This window comes from Bos javanicus, chromosome 23 (assembly GCF_032452875.1).
Source record: "Bos javanicus breed banteng chromosome 23, ARS-OSU_banteng_1.0, whole genome shotgun sequence".
NCBI lineage: Eukaryota > Metazoa > Chordata > Mammalia > Artiodactyla > Bovidae > Bos > Bos javanicus.
In genome coordinates, this window is record NC_083890.1 from 45,742,454 (window position 1) to 45,763,166 (window position 20,713).

The following is a 20,713-nucleotide window of genomic DNA, read 5'->3' on the forward strand; positions in this document are numbered from 1 at the left end:
ATGCTAATGGAAGCAAGTGTGGTGTGAAAAATCAAAAGCCTCATGAATTCTTTTGATTTTTTTTGTAAAGAGCTTTGTATTTTACTGTTATTTTTTAGGCTAGTAATAAAATTGGTTTAGATTTCTTGGATAGATGGGCATACCAGACCACCTGACCTGCCTCTTGAGAAACCTGTATGCAGGTCAGGAAGCAACAGTTAGAACTGGACATGGAACAACAGACTGGTTCCAAATAGGAAAAAGAGTACCTCAAGACTGTATATTGTCACCCGGCTTATTTAACTTATATGCAGAGTACATCATGAGAAACGCTGGGCTGGAGGAAGCACAAGCTGGAGTCAAGATTGCTGGGAGAAATATCAATAACCTCAGACATGCAGATGACACCACCCTTATAGCAGAAAGTGAAGAAGAACTAAAAAGCCTCCTGATGAAAGTAAAAGAGAAGAGTGAAAAAGTTGGCTTAAGGCTCAACATTCAGAAAACGAAGATCATGGCATCCGGTCCCATCATTTCATGGGAAATAGATGGGGAAACAGTGGAAACAGCAGCTGACTTTATTTTTTTGGGCTCCAAAATCACTGCAGATGGTGAATGCAGCCATGAAATTAAAAGACGCTTACTCCTTGGCAGGAAAGTGATGACCAACCTAGACAGCATATTAAAAAGCAGAGACATTACATTGTCAACAAAGGTCCATCTAGTCAAGGCTATGGTTTTTCCAGTGGTCATGTATGGATATGAGAGTTGGACTATAAAGAAAGCTGAGTGCAGAAGAATTGATGCTTTTGAACTGTGGTGTTGGAGAAGACTCTTGAGAGTCCCTTGGACTGCAAGGAGATCCAACCTGTCCATCCTAAAGGAGATCAGTCCTGGGCGTTCATTGGAAGGACTGATGTTGAAGCTGAAACTCCAATACTTTGGACTTTGGCCACCTGATGTGAAGAGCTGACTCATTTGAAAAGACCCTGATGCTGGGAAAGATTGAGGGCAGGAGGAGAAGGGGACTACAGAGGATGAGATGGTTGGATGGCATCACCGACTTGATGGACATGGGTTTGGGTGGACTCCGGGAGTTGGTGATGGACAGGGAGGCCTGCATGCTGCGGTTCATGGGGTCGAAAAGAGTCGGACATGACTGAGCGACTGAAATGAACTGAACTGAACCAGCACCTTCAGAGCATAAGGGATTGAAAAAGGAAACTAATTTAGGATTTAAAAATTGCTGCTAAAAGTAAAGGGTAACCTAGAGATGGCTTTTTAAGTGTCTACATTGTGATTTGGGAAAGCAGACTCAAGAACAATAGACATTTTTACAAAAGCTAATTTATTCTTGTCGTATTTAAACGTCTCAGATGTAATCCTTTGAGAAAACAGACACTTTTAAAATGGTAGCTGTCAAAAAATTGAACTAATACTTTAGTTAAAATAGGACCAAGTTACCAATATATTTATACTATATAAGGTGGGGAAAACTTCAACTCTGGTTTAATTCTCTGCTGCTGCTGCTAAGTCGCTTCAGTTGTGTCTGACTCTGCACGACCGCATAGACGGCAGCCCACCAGGCTCCCCTGTCCCTGGGATTCTCCACGCAAGAACACTGGAGTGGGTTGCCATTTCCTTCTCCAATGCATGAAAGTGAAAAGTGAAAGGGAAGTCGCTCAGTCGTGTCCGAGTCTTAGCGACCTCATGGACTGCAGCCCACCAGGCTCCTCCATCCATGGGATTTTCCAGGCAAGAGTACTGGAGTGGGGTGCCATTGCCTTCTCCCGGTTTAATTCTCTAAGATTTTATAGATTAATGTCACGTGCTCCCTCTCCTGTCTTCATTGTGAAAATACAACATGTTTCTCTTGAAAGTGAATGAAATGGATCTCAATAGCTATTTGGAGTAAGGGGTACCAGGGGTGCCGAGTCCATCTGTCAGTGTCACACACAGCCCACAACGGCTCTGAAGGGATTAGAACAGTTCAGGCTTAGAAAAGTCTTCTGAGCTCAAACCCTCTTGGAATGATGACGATCACCTACAACCGATTAGCAGGCCGTTCTGAATTCTCCACCCGGAAGGGTCATTAGGATACAGGCCGTCTGTGTACAGCCAGTGTGCTCTGCATACTCCTTAGACGTTTGCAAGGAGGGCTTTTTGCTTCATTTTCACAGGGCTGCCGTGTAGCTTCAGGAACCATCTATTTTATACATTAGTTCGGTAAATAAGCACATTCCCATTGCACTTAATGCACTTCTCAAATAAGTGATTATACTCAAGGAATTTCGGTTAAACTGCCAGCAGCAGGAAGACCAGCTGCATTGGCGTGAACTGATGCACAACCCTCCTTGAGCTTCACATGGCCGCCTCTCTCCAGGCTGAACCTTCTCGTCTGTTACACACTCGTGATCACAGGGCCTCCATAGGGCTGCTTTGCAGATTCACGGAGATAATCGTAATGTGGTAGTACCTAACCCAGTGCCTGAACGCATCAGATCCACAAACAGAAATACTAATGGAGGACGTCCCCGGTGGTCCAGTGGCGAAGACTGTGCTCCCAGTTCAGGGGGCCTGGGTTAAATCCCTGGTCAGGGAACTAGATCCCACATGCCGCAACTAGAGTCCACGTGCCACAGTGACGATCAGAGATCCTGTATGTTACAGCTGAGACCCAGTGTAGCCAAATAAATAAATAAACATTAAAAAAAGAAAAGGAAAGGAAATACATGTGCATATTTATCTTTACCCATCATATATACTGTATAATTTCCTTGCCAAATTATTCTGAAAGCACGGTCCCCACCTCCCATCATTTAATAGACAATAAATAAGGTTTAATTTCCCCCCTAAATTCACATTCCTAATTAGAACAGAGGTTCAGCTTCATCTTGTCAATAAATCAAATATGTCCAGATACGATGATTTATTGTTTTTCCTCTCTACATTACCAAGGTTTTTTCCATAGGGACATGAAACCGGAAAACTTGCTTTGTATGGGCCCAGAACTTGTGAAAATTGCTGACTTTGGACTTGCGAGAGAACTAAGGTCACAGCCCCCGTATACGGACTATGTATCCACCAGATGGTGAGTAGTTTATGCAACTGTCCGGAGACGTTTGTCCCTGGTGAAGTTTTCCTACAGTAGATTGTTCTGTGTCTTTCTGGAGGTTCTATATCAAGTACTTAAAATATAGAACTGAATTTTTTTTTTTAATATTCTTTGGAGAGAGTGGAAGATTGGCTCATGACTCTTTTGATTAATAAAAAGAGAAGGAAAAAGGATTTCACACATCCATGCACTCATTCAACAAATATTTGCTGAACACCTCCTGTTGGATACTATTTTAGGCACTGGGAGCACAAAAGTGAGGGCTTCTCAGATGGCTCAGTGGTAAAGAATCCACCTGCCAATGCAGGAGGCACAGGCTCAATCCCTGAGTCGGGAAGATCCCCTGGAGGAGGGCATGGCAATCCACTCCAGTATCCTTGCCTGGAGAATCCCATGGACAGAGGAGCCTGGCGGGCTACAGTCCATGGGGTTGCAGAGTCAGACAGGACTTAGTGACTAAACACCAACAACAACACAGAAGAGAACTAAACAGAAAAGAATTTCTGCCTCATGCTACTTACATGACAGCCAGTCCATGAACAAATTAAACACGGCATGAGTTACCTACAGAGAGACATACACAGGCCCATCGGAAGACATCAGAGCTCATCACGTCTGGGTAGTCTGAGACGTGATGCCTAGACTGCTTTATAGCAACGAGATTCAGAGGCCTAGAAACTGCATAAGCAGTTCGATGAATCTCACGGATACAGTGCGGAGAGCAAGAGCCAAACGGAAAAAGAGCACGTTACGGGATTCCATTTAATGAACAAAAATAGATCTAATCTATGCTGTTAAAGGTCAGGATAGCGGCTCCACAGCGGGGTGAGGAGGGGCAGAAGTGACCGGAAGAGTGCGGGAGAGGGACCGTCTGGGGTGCTGACAACATGCAGCCCCTTGATCTGGGTGCTGGGTCCGTTCTAACTGTGAAAATTCAGCAAGCTGTATTCCTGGGACACATGCTTTTTTCTGTATGTATCAGTTCAGTTCAGTTGCTCAGTCGTGTCCGACCCCACGGACTGCAGCCCGCCAGGCTTCCCTGTCCATCACCAACTCCCAGAGCTTGCTCAAACTCATGTCCATCACGTCGGTGATGCCATCCAACCATCTCATCCTCTGTCGTCCCCTTCTCCTCCTGCCCTCAGTCTTTCCCAGCATCAGGGTCTTTTTCAGTGAGTCAGTTCTTTGCATCAGCTGGCCAAAGTATTTATATTATACTCCAATGAAAGCAATTAAGAATATTTGAGTATCAGATAGTGATACTGAGAAAAATTATTACAGAGAAAAAATTATTACAGAGAAAAATTAAGTCTGGAACGGGACACGGGGTTGGAGGCGGCACGGGAGGGGAAGGGCATGTTGCTGGGTTTTTTTTCCTTCTGTTTTGGGTTTTTCTGCCTCTTAGCTCCCTGATCGAACCTGCGTTGGAAGGCCTTGTCCTGCACTGTCTTGCATCCCCTCATTGGAAGGCAAAGTCTTAGCCACTGGACCGCCAGGAAAGTCCCCGTGTTGCTGTTTTAAACAGAAGGTCTCAGTGATGCTGGGGTGCGGGGGTGGGGAGATGCCGGTGAGAGCTTTTCAGGCGGAGAAAATGCTGAGTGTAAATGCTGAGACCAGGCCTGGAGGCAGGAACACTCTGCACAGAGTAGAATGAACACGCATGGCAAGAGCAGGAAACGAGGTTAGAGTGTTTGAGGGGTGGCCAGATCTCAGAGGTCCCTGTGGATCATGGTAAGGACGAGGGTGGCCTGCTGATCTGCGAGAACTGGGGAGACCCTTGGGGGGCTCTGAGCTGCTGGATTGGAAACAGAATTTAGAGGAGCACAGGCAGAACTGGGAGAGAGGAGAGGAGGGAGGAGGAGGGAGGAGACTGGGGCAGAAGATGGCAGAAAATGACTTGGCTCTTGTGGCCGTGAAGGTGGTGAGAGGAACAGGATGCGGGGTGTGTTTCTAAGGCAGAGCAGACATGGGGGATCAGACAAGGGAGTAAGGAAAGGAGTCAGGCACTTCAGGGGCTTTTCGGTGAGCAGCCAGGAGGCTGGAGTGGGCCCTGATGGGGATGGTGCTGCTGTGGAGCTCCGGGTTTGGGGAAGGCTGTTTTCAGGTGAGGGGTGCCCCTGAGATGTCACAGTAGGCGGCGGGCCCTATGACCTGGGTTCAGGGGGCAGGGCTGGGCTGGAAACTTGGGAGATCTCAGTGTTTAAAATTACAGGGTTGGATGAGGTCACTGAGGGAGCGAGTGTGGTTAAAGAATGAATCAATCTGAGGACAGAGCCGGGAAAGGGTGGCAGTATGTCCCGGTTTGCTCAGGACAGTCTTGGCCGAGGCCTGTGATCGGTAGTTTCATTAAAGTGAGCTGACTGACGCCTGATCCCCCGACACTCTATGCTTCCTGCTTCTCCCCCAGTCTTAGCTGCTAACATGAGAGACAGTGAACCAAGGTCACACTTTAACACACAGCTAATTAACAACGCCAGCTCTCTTTTTTTCTTTTTAATTTTTTTAAAAATTTTAAACAGTTTTTAAAAAATGAGTGTCTTCAAACTGGCTAGTTACCTTATTTCTAATAATGGTTCGATTTTTTTCATCACAATCCATGGAATCAATATGAAGCTTTAGGAAGGTCATTCTTTGAAAAGTGAAATGGCTGACATGACTGGGAATGCTACTTAATTTTGGTTAAAAAACTTGTGCATTGAAAATAGCATTCTTTTTGAAGTGATAAACCAAATACAAGTTTTAATGATGCTGAACATCATTAAAACAGTATTCTTACTAAATTAAGAAACCTAGAAAGCTGAAGGGTATTGATGATGCACATCTGTTTTGTAACTGCTTCCAAATAGGCTTCTAAAGTACATTCTAACAAAATAACAAGTTGCAGTTGTCAAAATATACACATTACACACACACACAGACAGAGCCTAACCAAACCACAAATTTTCTTTGATGACATTGAGGTTGACTTCAAAGACTGCTGCAGCATGGCTGTGTATTTTTCTCTCTTTGCTGTCATTCGAATTTTAGAATTGTTTGAACCTTTGAAAAACTACTTTGTAAGTCAATTTCAATAATTTACAGTAGTACCTAGCTTTTTTGTACATAATCCCTTTATATTTTGGTTGCATTTTGTTTCAAATCCCTTGGAAATCTTCCTTCAGAATTTTTGATAAACAGTGCCCAAAACTCACAGTTCTGAAGTTTATAGCAAACTGGAATTATTGAAAAGGAGGCTTGCAAACAGGAAGATGATTTTTATCCCTATAAAAGCAAAAGAGGAACTGAACAGATTAAATGCTAAGAGCTCAAAGTATACTAGTTTTTATCTGTTTAAATGTATAGTTAGAATTGGAAAGTCTCCTCTTGTGGGGAAGAATCTTTTTAAGGAGCTTCTATTTTCAGCTGGGTAAATTTAGATCCTGTACTGAAATGGAGTGAAACTGAAACAATTTGTTTTCAGTATCTAAACCTGGCAAAACGTTTGAAATAGTTTTGCCTCATAAAACTATCAAAACATAGTAACAGGTGTTGGCAAGGATGCGGAGGAATTGGAACCCTCATAGGTTGTTGGTAGGAGTGCAGAATGGCACCGAACAGTCTGGCAGTTCCTCAGTGGATAAACATACAGGTGTACACCCAAGAGAAATGAAAACATATGTCCACACAAGAACTTGTAACTGCTCATAACAACATTATTTATAATAGCCCAAAAGTAGAAACACCCAATGAACAGATAAACAAAATGTGGTCCAGCCCTACAGTGCAATATTGTTGTTGTTCAGTCACTCACGTCTAACCCTGTGACCCCATGGACTGCAGAACGCCAGGCTTCCCTGTCCTTCACCATCTCCTGGAGCTTGCTCAAACTCATGTCCATAGAGTCGGTGATGCCATTCAACCGTCTCATCCTCTGTCATCCCCTTCTCCTCCTGCCTTCTATCTTTCCCAGCATCAGGGTCTTTTTCAAAGAGTAGGCTCTTCATATCAGGTGGCCAAAGTACTGGAGCTCCAGCTTCAACATCAGTCCTTCCAATGAATATTCAGGGTTGATTTCCTTTAGGATGGACTGGTTGGATCTCCTTGCAGTCCAAGGGACTATCGAGAGTTTTCTCCAGCACCACAATTTGAAAGCATCGATTATTTGGCACTCAACCTTCTTTATTATTCAAATCTGACATCCACACATGACTACTGGAAAAATCATAGCTTTGACTATACAGATATTTGTTGGCAAAGTAATGTCTCTGCTTTTTAGTACACTGTCTAGGTTTGTCATAGCTTTTCTTCCAAGGAGGAAGTGTCTTTTAATTTGGGGGCTGCAGTCACTGTCTGCAGTGATTTTGGAGCACAAGAAAATAAAATTTGTCAGTGCTTCTACTTTTTCCCCATCTATTTGCCATGAAGTGATGGGACTGGATGCCATGATCTTAGTTTTTGAATGCTGAGTTTTAAGCCAGCTTTTTCACTCTCCTCTTTCACTTTCATCAAGAGACTCTTCAGTTCCTCTTCACTTTCTGCCATTAGTATGGTATTATCTGCATATCTAGGGTTGTTGATATTTCTCCCAGCAATCTTGATTCCAGCTTGTGGAGAAGGAAGTTCTGATACATGCTACAACATGGATAAACCTTGAAAACATGTTAAGTGAAAGAAGCTGGTCACAAAAGACCAGATAGTGTATGGTCCCATTGATGTGAAGTGATCGAACAGGCAAATCAATAGATAGGTGGCAGACTAGAGACGCTGGACCCAGGGCTGTTGGAGTGATGTGGGGTTTCTTTGGGGGATAATGAAAATGTTCTCGAGTTGATTGTGATGATGGATACACAACTCTGTGAATATACTATATTATCAATTAAGGGAATTGAGTCAGTTGAGGAACTGCTGCTTTCAAACTGATAAGCAAAAAAAAAAAAAAGGATAAATAAGCACAGGATATACTCAATATCCCGTGACAAACTGTAATGACTATGAAAAAGAATGTATACACGTATAACTGAATCACTTTGCTATACAGCAGACATTAACACAACATTGTAAATCACTATACTTGAATAAAATAAACTTAAAAAAGGGGGGGAAAAAGCTCACTACTCAGGGATAATCTTTGTTAATCTTTTGTTTTCTGTCCTTCATATGAATGTATCAGGATGTAATGCATTGTAAAATTATACAGCTGTTCCCATTTAGGATATATCTGCTTCCATTCAGAGCTTCCCCCCCTTTCCTTAGTATTTTATATAGCATTTTCACATCTGTTTGTTGGAGTTCCTATCTTAGGTCACTTGGACATTTCATTGATATTTGTCTCGAGCTCCGCTACATGTATGTGGTCAGGAGAAATCTGCTCCATCCAATAGAAACCCAACCCACTGTGCAGACGCCTGATACACAGAAGGCATTTAACACCCAGTCCTTGACTGGAATATACAACCAAACAAAATGAGAGCCTGCTGTCCCTCCGTCTCATGAACGACACCCAGAATGCCCTGTTCAGTTTTGTGTTCTCTTTTCATAGGTATCGCGCTCCTGAGGTTTTATTAAGATCTTCAGCTTACAGCTCTCCCATCGACGTGTGGGCTGTCGGCAGTATAATGGCTGAACTATATACATTAAGACCACTTTTCCCAGGGACAAGTGAGGTCGATGAAATCTTTAAGATTTGCCAGGTTTTAGGGACTCCTAAAAAAGTAAGTACTCTTGTCCCTAAGTTGTAACTTTTCATTATTTATAACTTTTGGCAAGCTAGCTGGTATTTGAATTTTTCAAATAGGCTTATGCTTTAACGGTTAATTTTCTTATAATCTTTTTTTTTTAAATTGGGATGGAATGAGGATTGCAGAAGCTAGAATTCTATCAGGTTGTGGAAAAATGGTGCTTGCCTCCCTTGAAGAACATAAGGGAGGATTTTCTATATTTAGAGTTCTATATGTTTAACTTCGAGCAGATGACCAGCTGATGGATACGGAGACATCCTTGCTCAGAATCTTTCCTCCTTGTTCTTGAATGTCCATTGGAATCACTTTATTAATGCCAAGTGTCCTAGATTTTATATTCTCTTAACCTTTTCTTGTTTACTTTTATATACCTCTGCCACAGATATTTAATTTCTTGAAATTAGGACTTTTCAATTAACTATTGCACTCAGCTAGACTTCACTTTCTGAGTTGTACTTATTTAATAAGTTTAAATATATATAATTACACCTTACTTGGGTGTGTGCCTCGTACTTAATATTAGACAAGTTAACGCAGCTATTAAAAGTTTAACAAAACTGTCATTTCCCAGCTGTGTGCAGTTTTTGACATTGGAGGCAATGCATTAACATATAATGCGGATCTTTGTAATAGTTATTCTCTTTGTAAATCACTTGTCCTTAGTTGTTCAAACTCACCTGGGTGCCATCATCACCATCATCATTAACGTTTTGAAATTTATAAAAGTGCCTTCTCATTTTTCCCCTAACTCTTAATTCAGTGTTCTCTCTATACTATTTGTAGCACTGAGCTAGGTATGCCATTGGCTATTTCATTTTCACATTTATTTATGAGTCAACACTTCATACATGAGGGATTCTTATATTATTATGTTTGTATTAAACTGATCACTAAAAACAATTTTCTTATTGCTGTCTCTCCCCCACTTATATATTCCTTCAACAGAGTGACTGGCCAGAAGGGTACCAGCTTGCATCCTCTATGAATTTCCGCTTTCCCCAGTGTGTTCCTATAAACCTAAAAACTCTTATTCCCAATGCCAGTAACGAAGCCATTCAGCTTATGACTGAAATGTTGAACTGGGACCCAAAGAAACGACCAACAGCAAGCCAGGTAAGACAAATCTCCTTGGTATAGCTTTTTTTTCTTCTTTTAATTTGAGGTTTTACTATATCTGGGGTATCTTCCTTTGCAGAGACAAGTTTATTTTTGACCAGAGTTTTACCAAGAGAATTAAGCCCTAAAACTTAAGGCACGCACTGTACCTAATGAATTAACTTCCAGGCATGTAAGATTCTTGGAAGGATTGCAAAAAATAGCCACTCTGGTGATTTTCTGTGTTTTGTGGTTCAAATGAGGAACCTATGGAGGTTGAGGCTGAAAGGAATCAATCTCTAATGATAAAAATTCAGGCATGGGACAGGCTAATTAGGAAGCAACTTGTCATGTGTGGTAAAAGAGCATCTCTTCAGTTAGACAGTCTCGTAGAATTTCCACTGCTCTCCTGCTGTTTAGAGGCGTCCTGTTCCCTCCACACAGCACGGTCGTCCCTCCGCGGGAATGGAGCCTCCTCTCTCTGGCTCCCACAGGAGGGCAGCATGTGACACCCACGCTTGGCTTCTTTGTCACTTATACCTTCAGCACCTACAGAGGAACCTTGTCTTGTGGTCTTAAAAACAGTACAGTTTTATCTGCAAATGGCGTAAATTAAAAAGTTGTTATGGGCTTTATGGTGGTCTTATTTAACTATTCATTAAGTGTTGAAATAAACCAAATAATGGTTTGGCTTTTTAAAAATTTAATTTGGGAAAATATTTTCTAAAGATCAACTGGAAGAACAGATAGGAAAGAATAACCAAGACAGGCTTGAATGAGAGTAAGTAACTTGGGGGACGGTGGTAAGGGTAGACAGTTTGCCCCATCAAATATTAAAGTAATCTGTAATGGGACTTCCTGGCAGTCCAGTGGTTCAGATTCCACGTTTCCACCACAGGAAGGGGTATGGGTTCCATCCCTGGTTGGGGAACTAAGAGTCCCACATGCCTCACAGCATGGCCAAAAAAATAAATTGTGTGTATTACAGGAAAGTCATAATCTGTTAAGTGATAGTAATTATAACAGTGAAGGTGCTGGCATAAGTGTGCTTAGTCGCTCAGTCGTGTCCCAGTCTTTGCAACCCCATGGACTGTAGCCCACCAGGCTCCTCTGTCCATGGGGTTCTCCAGGCAAGAACACTGGAGTGGGTTGCCATTCCCTTCTCCAGGGGATCTTCCCGACCCAGGGATCCATCCTGGGTCTCTGGCATTGCAGGAAGATTCTTTACCATCTGAGCCACCCTAGTACTCGTGTGGAGAAGGAAAAGGCAACCCACTCCAGTGTTCTTGCCTGGAGAATCCCAGGGACGGGGAGCCTTGTGGGCTGCCGTCTGTGGGGTCGCACAGAGTCGGACACGACTGAAGCGACTTAGCAAGCAAGCAAGCACTCGTGTATTATTATTATAACAGTAATGCTGTTATTAATTAATGACAATAACTAATATTTATTGAGCAGGGACTTTATGTAAAATTTCTGACTGTCCTCACAAAAACTCTTATTAGGTACACATTATCACTGCTTAAAAATAAATAAACTGAGGAACTCAGACATTGCATAATTTGTGCAATGTTGTATAGTCAATAATTGGTGGAAGTGAGATATTGTTAATTAAGGTAAATGGCAAAAGGCACAGTCACAAAATATTTTAATAGGGTCATTTTCTATTAGGAATTCTCATAGTTTAATACATTTTGAGTGGTAATAGGCTTTTCTGTTTTCATTTTTTATAAATACATGTGTATTTACAGACTTAACAGCTTCTGCAACTGTAAGTATCTATGCCAGTAACTTCACTGTTGTAATTACTATCACTTAACAATTATGTTTTATGGTAAATACAATTTACTTTTTTTTTTTTGCCACACCATATGTATGTATATGAAAGGTAATGTAAATGAAAGACTAAAAAGAAATACTAAAAAGAAAAGCATCAAAATGTGAGCAGTAGTTTTCTCTTTGGTGTTGGCTTTAGAGATAATTTTAATTTCTTCTTGAGAACTTTCTATACATTGCTTATTGTATGCAATCAGTATTCCCTCAACAAACAGGAAAAAAATGTTATTATTTTTAAAGATTTCCTGTTTCTTTAAGGATGGTAGCTGGTATCTTAAAGGGGAAAAGTTACAGATGAAGCTTTGAAATTGCAAAACACACTCTTATAAATGTGTACATTCTTGCCTGAGTAATACTGACATGCTAATTAATGAGACTACTTGATTCAGAATTTGCCTCCTGGCTGCCAGGCACTGATGTATTTAAATCATCTACAGTGGTTGAGTTCCACCAAGCAGTGTCTGTGTAATTAACACATGCATGGGGTGTGGTAGGGGACAGAACGAAGTGTCTAAGGGGAAAACTCAGAATAAAACTCCCCCCGACTTCTGCCAAAACATACCTCCCTGCCCTTAACCTCTGTCTTGTTCACTATTTCAGTGCCGGGCTTTTCAGTGGAAGCAGGGAGACATAGTTAGGGAGAGGTTAAGTTCTGGATGCTGCCTCTATTCCTTCAAAATCTGCCCTTGCGCACCTAAGAAGTTCACTGTGGGTCATGGTTCTGCCTCTACATGGCGGGTGGGGACTGGCTTAGGGCAGGAGGTGCAGGAGAACTGGACTTGGTTATCTTAAGGAGCCACCCTCCACCAACACACACACACACACACAACAATAGAACTGGGAACTTCCCTCCCCATCCAGACATGTAATACTGACAAAGATCTATATGCACAGCTGAGCTGCAGATAAACCTTCAGACAGCCTCCAGACCAATTGTCATCAACCCCGGTGTCGTTAAGTCATTTAGTTGTGTCCCGCTCTTTGTGACCCCAGGCTCCCCTGCCCTTCACCAACTCCCAGAGCTTGCTCAAACTCATGTCCATCGAGTCGGTGATGCCATTCAACCTTCTCATCCTCTGTCGTCCCCTTCTCCTCCCGCCTTCAATCTTTCCCAGCATCAGGGTCTTTTCCGATGTTGGCTCTTTGCATCAGGTGGCCAGAGTACTCCGTGGTATTCCTGACATTTTTGACCCAATGATTCTTTGCTGAGGGGACGGGTTGGGGGCGGGCTGTCCTGTTCGTTGTAGGATACTTAGCGGCATTCCTGCAGCATGCCTAGACACCAGGAGCACTCCCCATCCCCTGAATTTGTGACAATAAAAAATATCTCCTAAGGGGCAAAGTCTCCCCAGTCCAGAACCCCTGCTCAAGACTGTGTCACCCAATCATCAGGTCCCCCCACCCAACTTCCACGTAATGGCAGCAGTTTGATGACCGATCCAATTAATTAGTGACCATTTTTACTAGTATTTTCTTTCTTGTTTTAACTAGTATTTTTATATTCTATCCCCTAAGTAATCTTCTCTTTGCTGGCATATTGTTAAATTAGGCTTTATAAGTATGTGTTTGTTATTGTCTTTCTTAGAATTTTTTTATTGCTAGTCAATATGGAGTTATAGTTAGAATAACCCTGAATTTTATATGATGGTAGAGTTTTTCATTAAAAACAAACTACGTAGAAGGCTTTCTTAACTCATTTCTCTTAATGCCTTTATGGGGTCTAAACCATTATCAGTATCTACCATTTTGGTTTGAATTTTTTTCAAATTCAGCCAATGTTACAAGCTAGAGTTTGTTTTCATATGAAGTCTTTAAAAGAACATTTGCTTTTGCATTGACTGGATGTGAAAATTACTGAATGTGAGTCTTATATTCTTCCTACTAACATGTACTTGTAAAATTTTTAAATGAAATTTAGTTCTCAAATTATTTTTTCCTGGGTATCTTTTTAAAGTCATCACATAAGGGAAAAGGTGGATGCTCTGTAAATCTTTGAAACTTACCCAGACAAGTGATACATGCCTAGCCCAATGCCGGATGGTAGTGTATACGCAGTAAATTTAGGAGAAACCATTTTTCATTTGTTATTTCCATGCTGCTACAGGCCTTGAAACACCCATATTTTCAAGTTGGTCAAGTATTAGGCCCTTCCTCACATCATTTGGAATCGAAACAGCCTTTAAATAAGCTTGTGCAACCACTCGAACCAAAGCCATCTGCAGCAGATCCAGAACCTCAGTCTCTGCCGGACATAAACGACCAGGCTGCCGGACCGCCCCAGCTGAAGAACAGCCACCAGCCACTGCGGTCTATCCAGCCGCCGCAGAACGTGGGTGTCCAGCCAGCACCCAAACAGCACAGTCAGCAGAAAAGGCCGCCAACCCTCTTTCCAAGTATCGTCAAAAGCATGCCCACCGTAAGTAGCCCAATATGACACTTTGGATGGTTTGGTTCCACTAGGATTTCCTTTCTAGGCATTCTCTCAGTGTCGGGGAAGATATAAAAGATGTTTGTCTGTTTCGTTTATCAGTACAGACCCAGAACCCAGAACAGTGTCTAAAAGTGAAAGTGTGAGTTGCTCAGTCCTGTCCAACTCTTTGTGACCCCATAGACTGTAGCCCACCAGGCTCTCTGTCCATGGGATTCTCCAGGCAAGAATACTGCAGTAGGAAGCCATCCCCTTCTCCAGGGGATCTTCCCAATCCAGGGATCAAACCCCAGGTCTCCTGCATTGCAGGTAGACCCTTTATGATCTGATCCACCAGAGAAGCTGTCTGGCATGTGGTAAATTCTCAAAAAATATCTGTTGAATGAATAAATAAGTAAATGTCCACACTGATTTTGAACCACCCTGAGGGTCTTAAGGAGTCCACGTTACCTTTCGGACAATTCTGACTACTAGAAAGTTCTTCCTCACAGTGAACGAAAATCTGGTTTCAAAAAAAAAATTTTTTTTTTATGTGGGCCATTTTTTAAAGTTTTTATTGAATTTGTTACAGTATTGTTTCCATTTTCTGTTTTGGTTTTGTTTTGGCCGGGAGGCACGTGGAATCTTGGCTCTCAGACCAGCGATCAAACCTATAGCCCCTGCATTTGAAGGCAGATTTTTAACCACCAGGCTACCAGAGAAGTCCTTGGTTTCTGTAGCTTTTAATAAAAGTGAATCAGTCTTTCAGAAAGGCAGCCTTCAGATACTGGAAAGGCAGCCTTACCTTACCTGCCGTTTTCTCCAGGAGAAACACACCCCCAGTTCCCTCTCAGGCTCCGCTGGAACTCACTGATGGCTGACTCCCCGAGTCCCCTCCCTGTCCTTCATTCCCCTTCTCCAGAACTAGCGGCAGAGAGCAGGTAGGAAATACCTGTGGTGGGTGAATCACCACCACAGTTCCGGAACGGTGTTCACTCACGCATCAAGGGTTATCTTTTTTTTTTCCCCTTGAAAGGCACATAAAATGGTGACTCGTACCGGGAGGGAAAGATAAGGAAATTCAGTCGTAGCTACTCAGCGCCTTGCACTATGCAGCCCCCGTGTGCATTCCCAAAGTGACCTGAACAATTTACCGCCTTTCCTTCCTAGCACGCTGTCTCTTTTAGTAACTGCCATTAGTCTTTGCCCTCAGCTGGTACCAAACTTACTACTGTAGAGTTCGTAAAAATCCACCTGCTACTTTATAAAAGTTATTAATGCTTTCCCTTTTCCAATCTTCTCAGACATAAGACGACTAGATGTTACTGGCGTTGTTCAGCAGCTCCTAACATAGAGTTCAACTGAAATACGAGTCTCGGGCTCAGACAAGGATAACTTTGATTAACTCTGCCCATCTGAGGCTTTGGATCTCCTTGTTCTCCTTAGTCTGGAGCTCATTCTCTCTCAAACACCACTTTTGTTCATCACCCATCACTATGGCACCATGAGCTTCAAGCAATGGCATATCCACTCTTTAAGCATCTTCTTGCTTCAAATGCAGCTGAATCTGCTGACCTTGCTTCCAAATTCCCAATTCTCAGTCACCTTTTACATGAGTTTACGTGAGCCCCAGAACACCCACGTTAATCTGAATAAAACCGCCTCGTTGTCTGCCCCAGCCTAGGTCTTCCTCATTCCTTATTAATGGAGCCACCCCTCTGAGAAGCCGGGCTCGCGCTGTGAAGTCACGCCTGCCTCTCCTTCTCTGTGTCCTGTAGGACCACACTCGGTGACTTAAGACAGAACCTGACCCCTTGTGGCTTAAACCAGGAGGGGTGTTTTTCTCTGATAGCAAGAAGGCGGGTGGTGGGCCAGCCAGGGCTGGTGCCGCTTGTAAAGAGCACCGGACTGCCCTGTCTCCCTGTCCCCACCACCACGCTCAGCGGGGGGCTCCCGGTCCCATGGATGGCTGCTGCTCCCTGGGGTGGTGTCTGCCATCCCCAAGGGGGCAAGCGTGAAACACACAGGCACACGCCACCAGCAGAGCCTAACGCTGTCCCTCCTGGAAGCCCCTCCCAACAGATGGGCACTTCATCTCACTGGCTAGATCGTGTCCCCTGGGTACACAGAGCTGCGAGGGAGGCTGGCATTTTGTTTTAGCTATTTTACATGGGCAGACTGCCACCCAGAAGAGAATCCTAGGAAGGAGACAGAGGAGGGTGGCTACTGAGGGGGCAACCAGCAGTGTCTGCCACACTCACCTTGACCTCTGTTCAGAGAGACACTGAGTCCACACCTTTTATTCCTTGTTAACAGAAGCGTGTGCTTTCTCGAGCATTCCAGCCATGATGAATCTGCTGTCCTTGTCACTGCATGCCACTCTAACTGCACAGGCCTCCTCTCTGAGGAGCCTGACCTTTCCCAAAAAGGGCCTTTATCACATGACTTTTTTTAGCTCAAAAACATCCAGCGTTCTCCGTGGTCCAGAGGACAGCTGCCATGTCTTAGGGATTCATGCACAGTCCTGCATCACAGAGCACCCGTCTGTCTTTACAGCCTCGTCCTCCAACAGCACAACACATCCAGTCCACTCAACTCCGTCTACATTTTCTCCCCAGAACACCCACTGACACTTCTCTATTAAAAAGATATACTTCATCCATTTCCTTTTCCAAACTGTAGAATAACAACAACAATACCTAACATACCTAATACAGTCACACTTACGTGCAAGGAAGTGAAAGTCGCTCAGTCGTGTCCAACTCTTTGTGACCCCATGGACTATACAGTCCATGGAATTCTCCAGGCCAGAATGCTGGAGTGGGTAGCCTTTCTCTTCTCCAGGGAATCTTCCCCACCCCAGGGCTCAAACCCAGGTCTCCCACATTGCAGGTGGATTCTTAACCAGCTGAGCCACCAGGGAAGCCCATACAGGCAAGGGCCCCTGCTAAAAACTTTTGATATATTTTACTATCAAATCCAAAACCACTAAGATATGAACACTGTATCCCCCCACACACACACCACCATTTAAGGGGAAGGAAACTAAGGCTTTGAAAAGTTAGGTCATTTGCCCAAATAGCCACCCACGGGAGTTTTCTAGATTACACGTCAACGAAGACTCAGCTCTGAGCCTGAGTACTCAAGCCTCCCGCAACCCAGGTTCACGGAGATCTTTCTCAACAGCCTATCACACTTTTAACCTGCGCTGCCTTTGTCAGCGTCTTAAAACACTGCGTGCCCGTGTGTCTCCTTAACTGTGGAAAGCCCCTTGAGGACGGGGACAGGCAGCGCCGAATGTGGCAGCCTGCACACAGTAGGCCCTCGGCCCCCGATTAAAGACGGCGACGCTGCTTTCCCACCACAGAAGCCGGGCGGCGCCCTGGGCCACAAAGGCGCCCGGAGGCGCTGGGGCCAGGCCGTGTGCAAGGCTGGAGACGGCTGGGCAGACCTGGAGGACAGCGACTTTGGAGCCTCCCACTCCAAGAAGCCAAGCATGGGCTCATCCAAGGAGACGAGGAGCAAGGAGTCTCCGTTTCGGTAAGGGAGGGCTCACGTTTTCTCAGGAACATATATTTTCAGCCCGCGTCAACTTGACTCTACTCATTAAGCGCAAATGAGTGTAGATGGCAAAAGGTAAGAAGTAGCTTGGTGGTGTTTTCTTCTCTCAAACCCAGATCTCTGCGCTTCCCTCTGGGGAAGTTTAGACCCCTGACTCCGCACAGGAACGAGTCTCGGGATCACTGGCTGAGGGTGTGGGGTGAGGGGTTATCAGGTGCAGCGTTGAGTGTGCCCCCGCTGAATTACGATCCACCATCACTGCCCTTTGAAGCCCACACGCCTCTTTGCAAAAAGCCAAGCACAGTCTACAAAGGTCATGGTTTCCTCTGCCAGTAGTGTTCAGAGTGGATCATTTGCTTGCTGCTCTGAACATTTTTGCTCGTTTTCTGGACTTTTCTTGAAAGCTTGATATCTCTAGCAGTCTCTTTTTAAATTTTTAATTGGAAGATAATTACTGTACAATATTATGATGGTTTCTGCCCGACATCAACATGATTACATGTGTCCCCTCCCTCTTGAACCTCCAGTAGGGCTGTTTCTCATGAAGGGTCTCCCGGTGTCCAGGGCCACCCCAAAGCTGTGGCCAGTGGTTCAGAGAGGACCAGTCACCTGAGTGTCCATCTCCCAGGGGGTCGAGTGGGTGGGGATCTCCCGGGGGTGAGCACGGAGGCCGGGGATCAGACAGGTGACGAGAGCAGCCAGTGTGGCCAGGCCTCCACAGAGGAGCCGGGAGAAGGTTGTGGTGAAGGGCCACATGCAGAGCAACAGGCAGCAAAAAAAACACAAAATCACAGCTGTCTCCTCTGGCAGTGATGGCCGCTGCTCAGAGAAATGGCCTCTGCGCTAGACAGAGCCAGGCCGGCATGCCGAAGGCCTGCGTTCGGGCATCAAACCGGGGCTGGGGGAGGTGGGCGTGGTGGGCAGCGTGGGTCCCTTCTCCAGGCATGTCTCACCAACGTGTTATTTCCCTGCAGGGCATTAGGCTCACCGGAAGTTTTGTCTGGGATCTCTCCTAGCCCTTCTTCCCACTGCAGCCCTCCTTAGCCCAGCCCAAAGTGTTTCCCAACACCCTGGTGGAGCCGCACCCCCGGAGTAGACGGGTGGACACGGCTGAGAGTCTCTCCCCTTTCAACACAACATCTTGCCACATCCTGAAGCCACAGCTGCCGCAGGTGTAGACAAAAAAAAACGGAAACACACTGTACTCAGGGCGATTGCTGCTTAGTTCTAAAATCTTTGTGCTGTACGCTGTCCAGTATCGGGAACGATTTCTGTGCACTGCAGTGTCTCTGCTCAGCTGGAGTTGACACTCGGGGCGTCTTATCGGAAACCAGTGGCGGGTCTGAAAAGGTGTGCAGAGGGTGGGGGAGCGCCGAGCGGCTCACCTTGCTCTTCCCCACCCGGTGACACCCCTTCGTGTTGACTTTCGAGGCTTCCAGAGTCGGTGCCCGCGGGCTCCAGCTACTCAACAAGGGAAAACAAGAGCTTACCTGCTGCTGTTACCCTGAAATCAGATTCGGAACTGTCAGCTGCTTCCACGGCCAAACAGTACTATTTGAAACAGTCAAGATACCTTCCGGGTAAGTAGAGACCACAAAGTGTTTCCTGGTGGCGAAAGCATGCTAGCAGGTCATGCTCCAGGGCCTCTGAGTCTTTGACCAAAGGGCGCCCGTGACCCGCCGCTGCAGCCCTCCGCTGGCCTGCCTGTCACCAGGTACTGTTCTGGACCTTCTGCCTCTGTGAAATGGGCTCAAGGGACGCCTGGGAGCCGCAAGTCAAGATGATGAGTGTGCTAGAGAAACACCACCCTCCCCACCAAAGCTGCGCCTTCATAAACGCAAAACTTTATTCAGACAGTTCTGCAGTCCCATTACAAGTTTTTTTTTTAAACAGATAGAATTTATATATGTTCCCTAAATAATCTGATGTGTGCTTTTAAAAGATCATCTAGCTGCTAGGTAGACCACGCTTAGGGGCTCAAAAGGGGTCGGGGGACTGGTCGCGGGCCTGCTGCCCATATCTGGGCAGAGAGGGCGAAGACTTGTTCTGGGACTGAAGTCCTTAGGACCGCGGTGAGAGGAGTGGGAATTATTAAGACCATAAGAGAGGGTGCACTTTGGAAAGGTGCAAGGCCCCAGTCAGTGTCAGTTCTGGTGTTGAAACCATGAGGAGGTTCTGTTCTGACTGCGAGAGCAGGGGTGTAACAGGGTTTTCCGAACACAGATTCCTGGGGGACATTTTTCCTTTTTTTTTTTAAAACTGAATCCACCTCACTGAAATAAAATCAGTGATTGTTATCTATAGAAGTTCGCCCTCTGGTGGTGGGAAAGGCGATTGTAAAATTTTCAGCAGACGATAGTATTAGTGGCTCAGTCATCTCCTGACTCTTTGCCACCCTGTGGACTGTAGCCCATAAAGCTCCTCTGTCCATGGGATCCCCCAGTCAAGAATACTGGAGTGGGTTGCCATTTCGTTCTCCAGGGGATCTTCCCGAACTGGGGATCAAACCCGGGTCTCCTGCATCGCAGGCAGATTCTTTTAGCATCTGAGCTGCCGGGGCAGAGGATAAATGGATCCCAAACACCCTTTTCCCAGTTCTGCTTGTTTCCTAATGTAGTTTTCAAGTTATTTCAGGGTATCTGAGACCTGTCTGATTGTTTCCTTTTTAACCAGAAAGCTCTAACCAATTCTGCTTACTCTGGGTCAGAAGCATGGCTGTAAATTGAAGCCTAAGAAACACAGATAATCACGATGGTGTGATCACTCACCTAGAGCCAGACATCCTGGAATGTGAAGTCAAGTGGGCCTTAGAAAGCATTACTACGAACAAAGCTAGTGGAGGTGATGGAATTCCAGTTGAGCTATTTCAAATCCTGAAAGATGATGCTGTGAAAGTGCTATACTCAATATGCCAGCAAATTTGAAAAACTCAGCAGTGGCCACAGGACTGGAAAAGGTCAGTTTTCATTCTAATCCCAAAGAAAGGCAATGCCAAAGAATGCTCAA

The 20,713-nt window shown here is 44.8% G+C and overlaps 1 protein-coding gene across 5 annotated transcripts in view; it reads left to right on the top strand.

The window, feature by feature from the left end:
- The window catches only part of MAK (male germ cell associated kinase), a 49,806-nt gene that overhangs the window by 17,171 nt on the left and 11,922 nt on the right, over positions 1-20,713 (top strand). For all 5 annotated transcript variants that reach the window (XR_009732993.1, XM_061398877.1, XM_061398879.1 and 2 more), the window contains exons 6-11: positions 2,938-3,070; positions 8,613-8,784; positions 9,757-9,924; positions 13,844-14,155; positions 17,514-17,686; positions 19,139-19,287. Coding sequence is in view for 4 of the 5 variants with exons in the window: in XM_061398877.1 (XP_061254861.1) it covers positions 2,938-3,070; positions 8,613-8,784; positions 9,757-9,924; positions 13,844-14,155; positions 17,514-17,686; positions 19,139-19,287 (1,107 nt within the window). In the remaining variant the exon portion in view is untranslated. The remainder of the gene's footprint in view (positions 1-2,937; positions 3,071-8,612; positions 8,785-9,756; positions 9,925-13,843; positions 14,156-17,513; positions 17,687-19,138; positions 19,288-20,713) is intronic.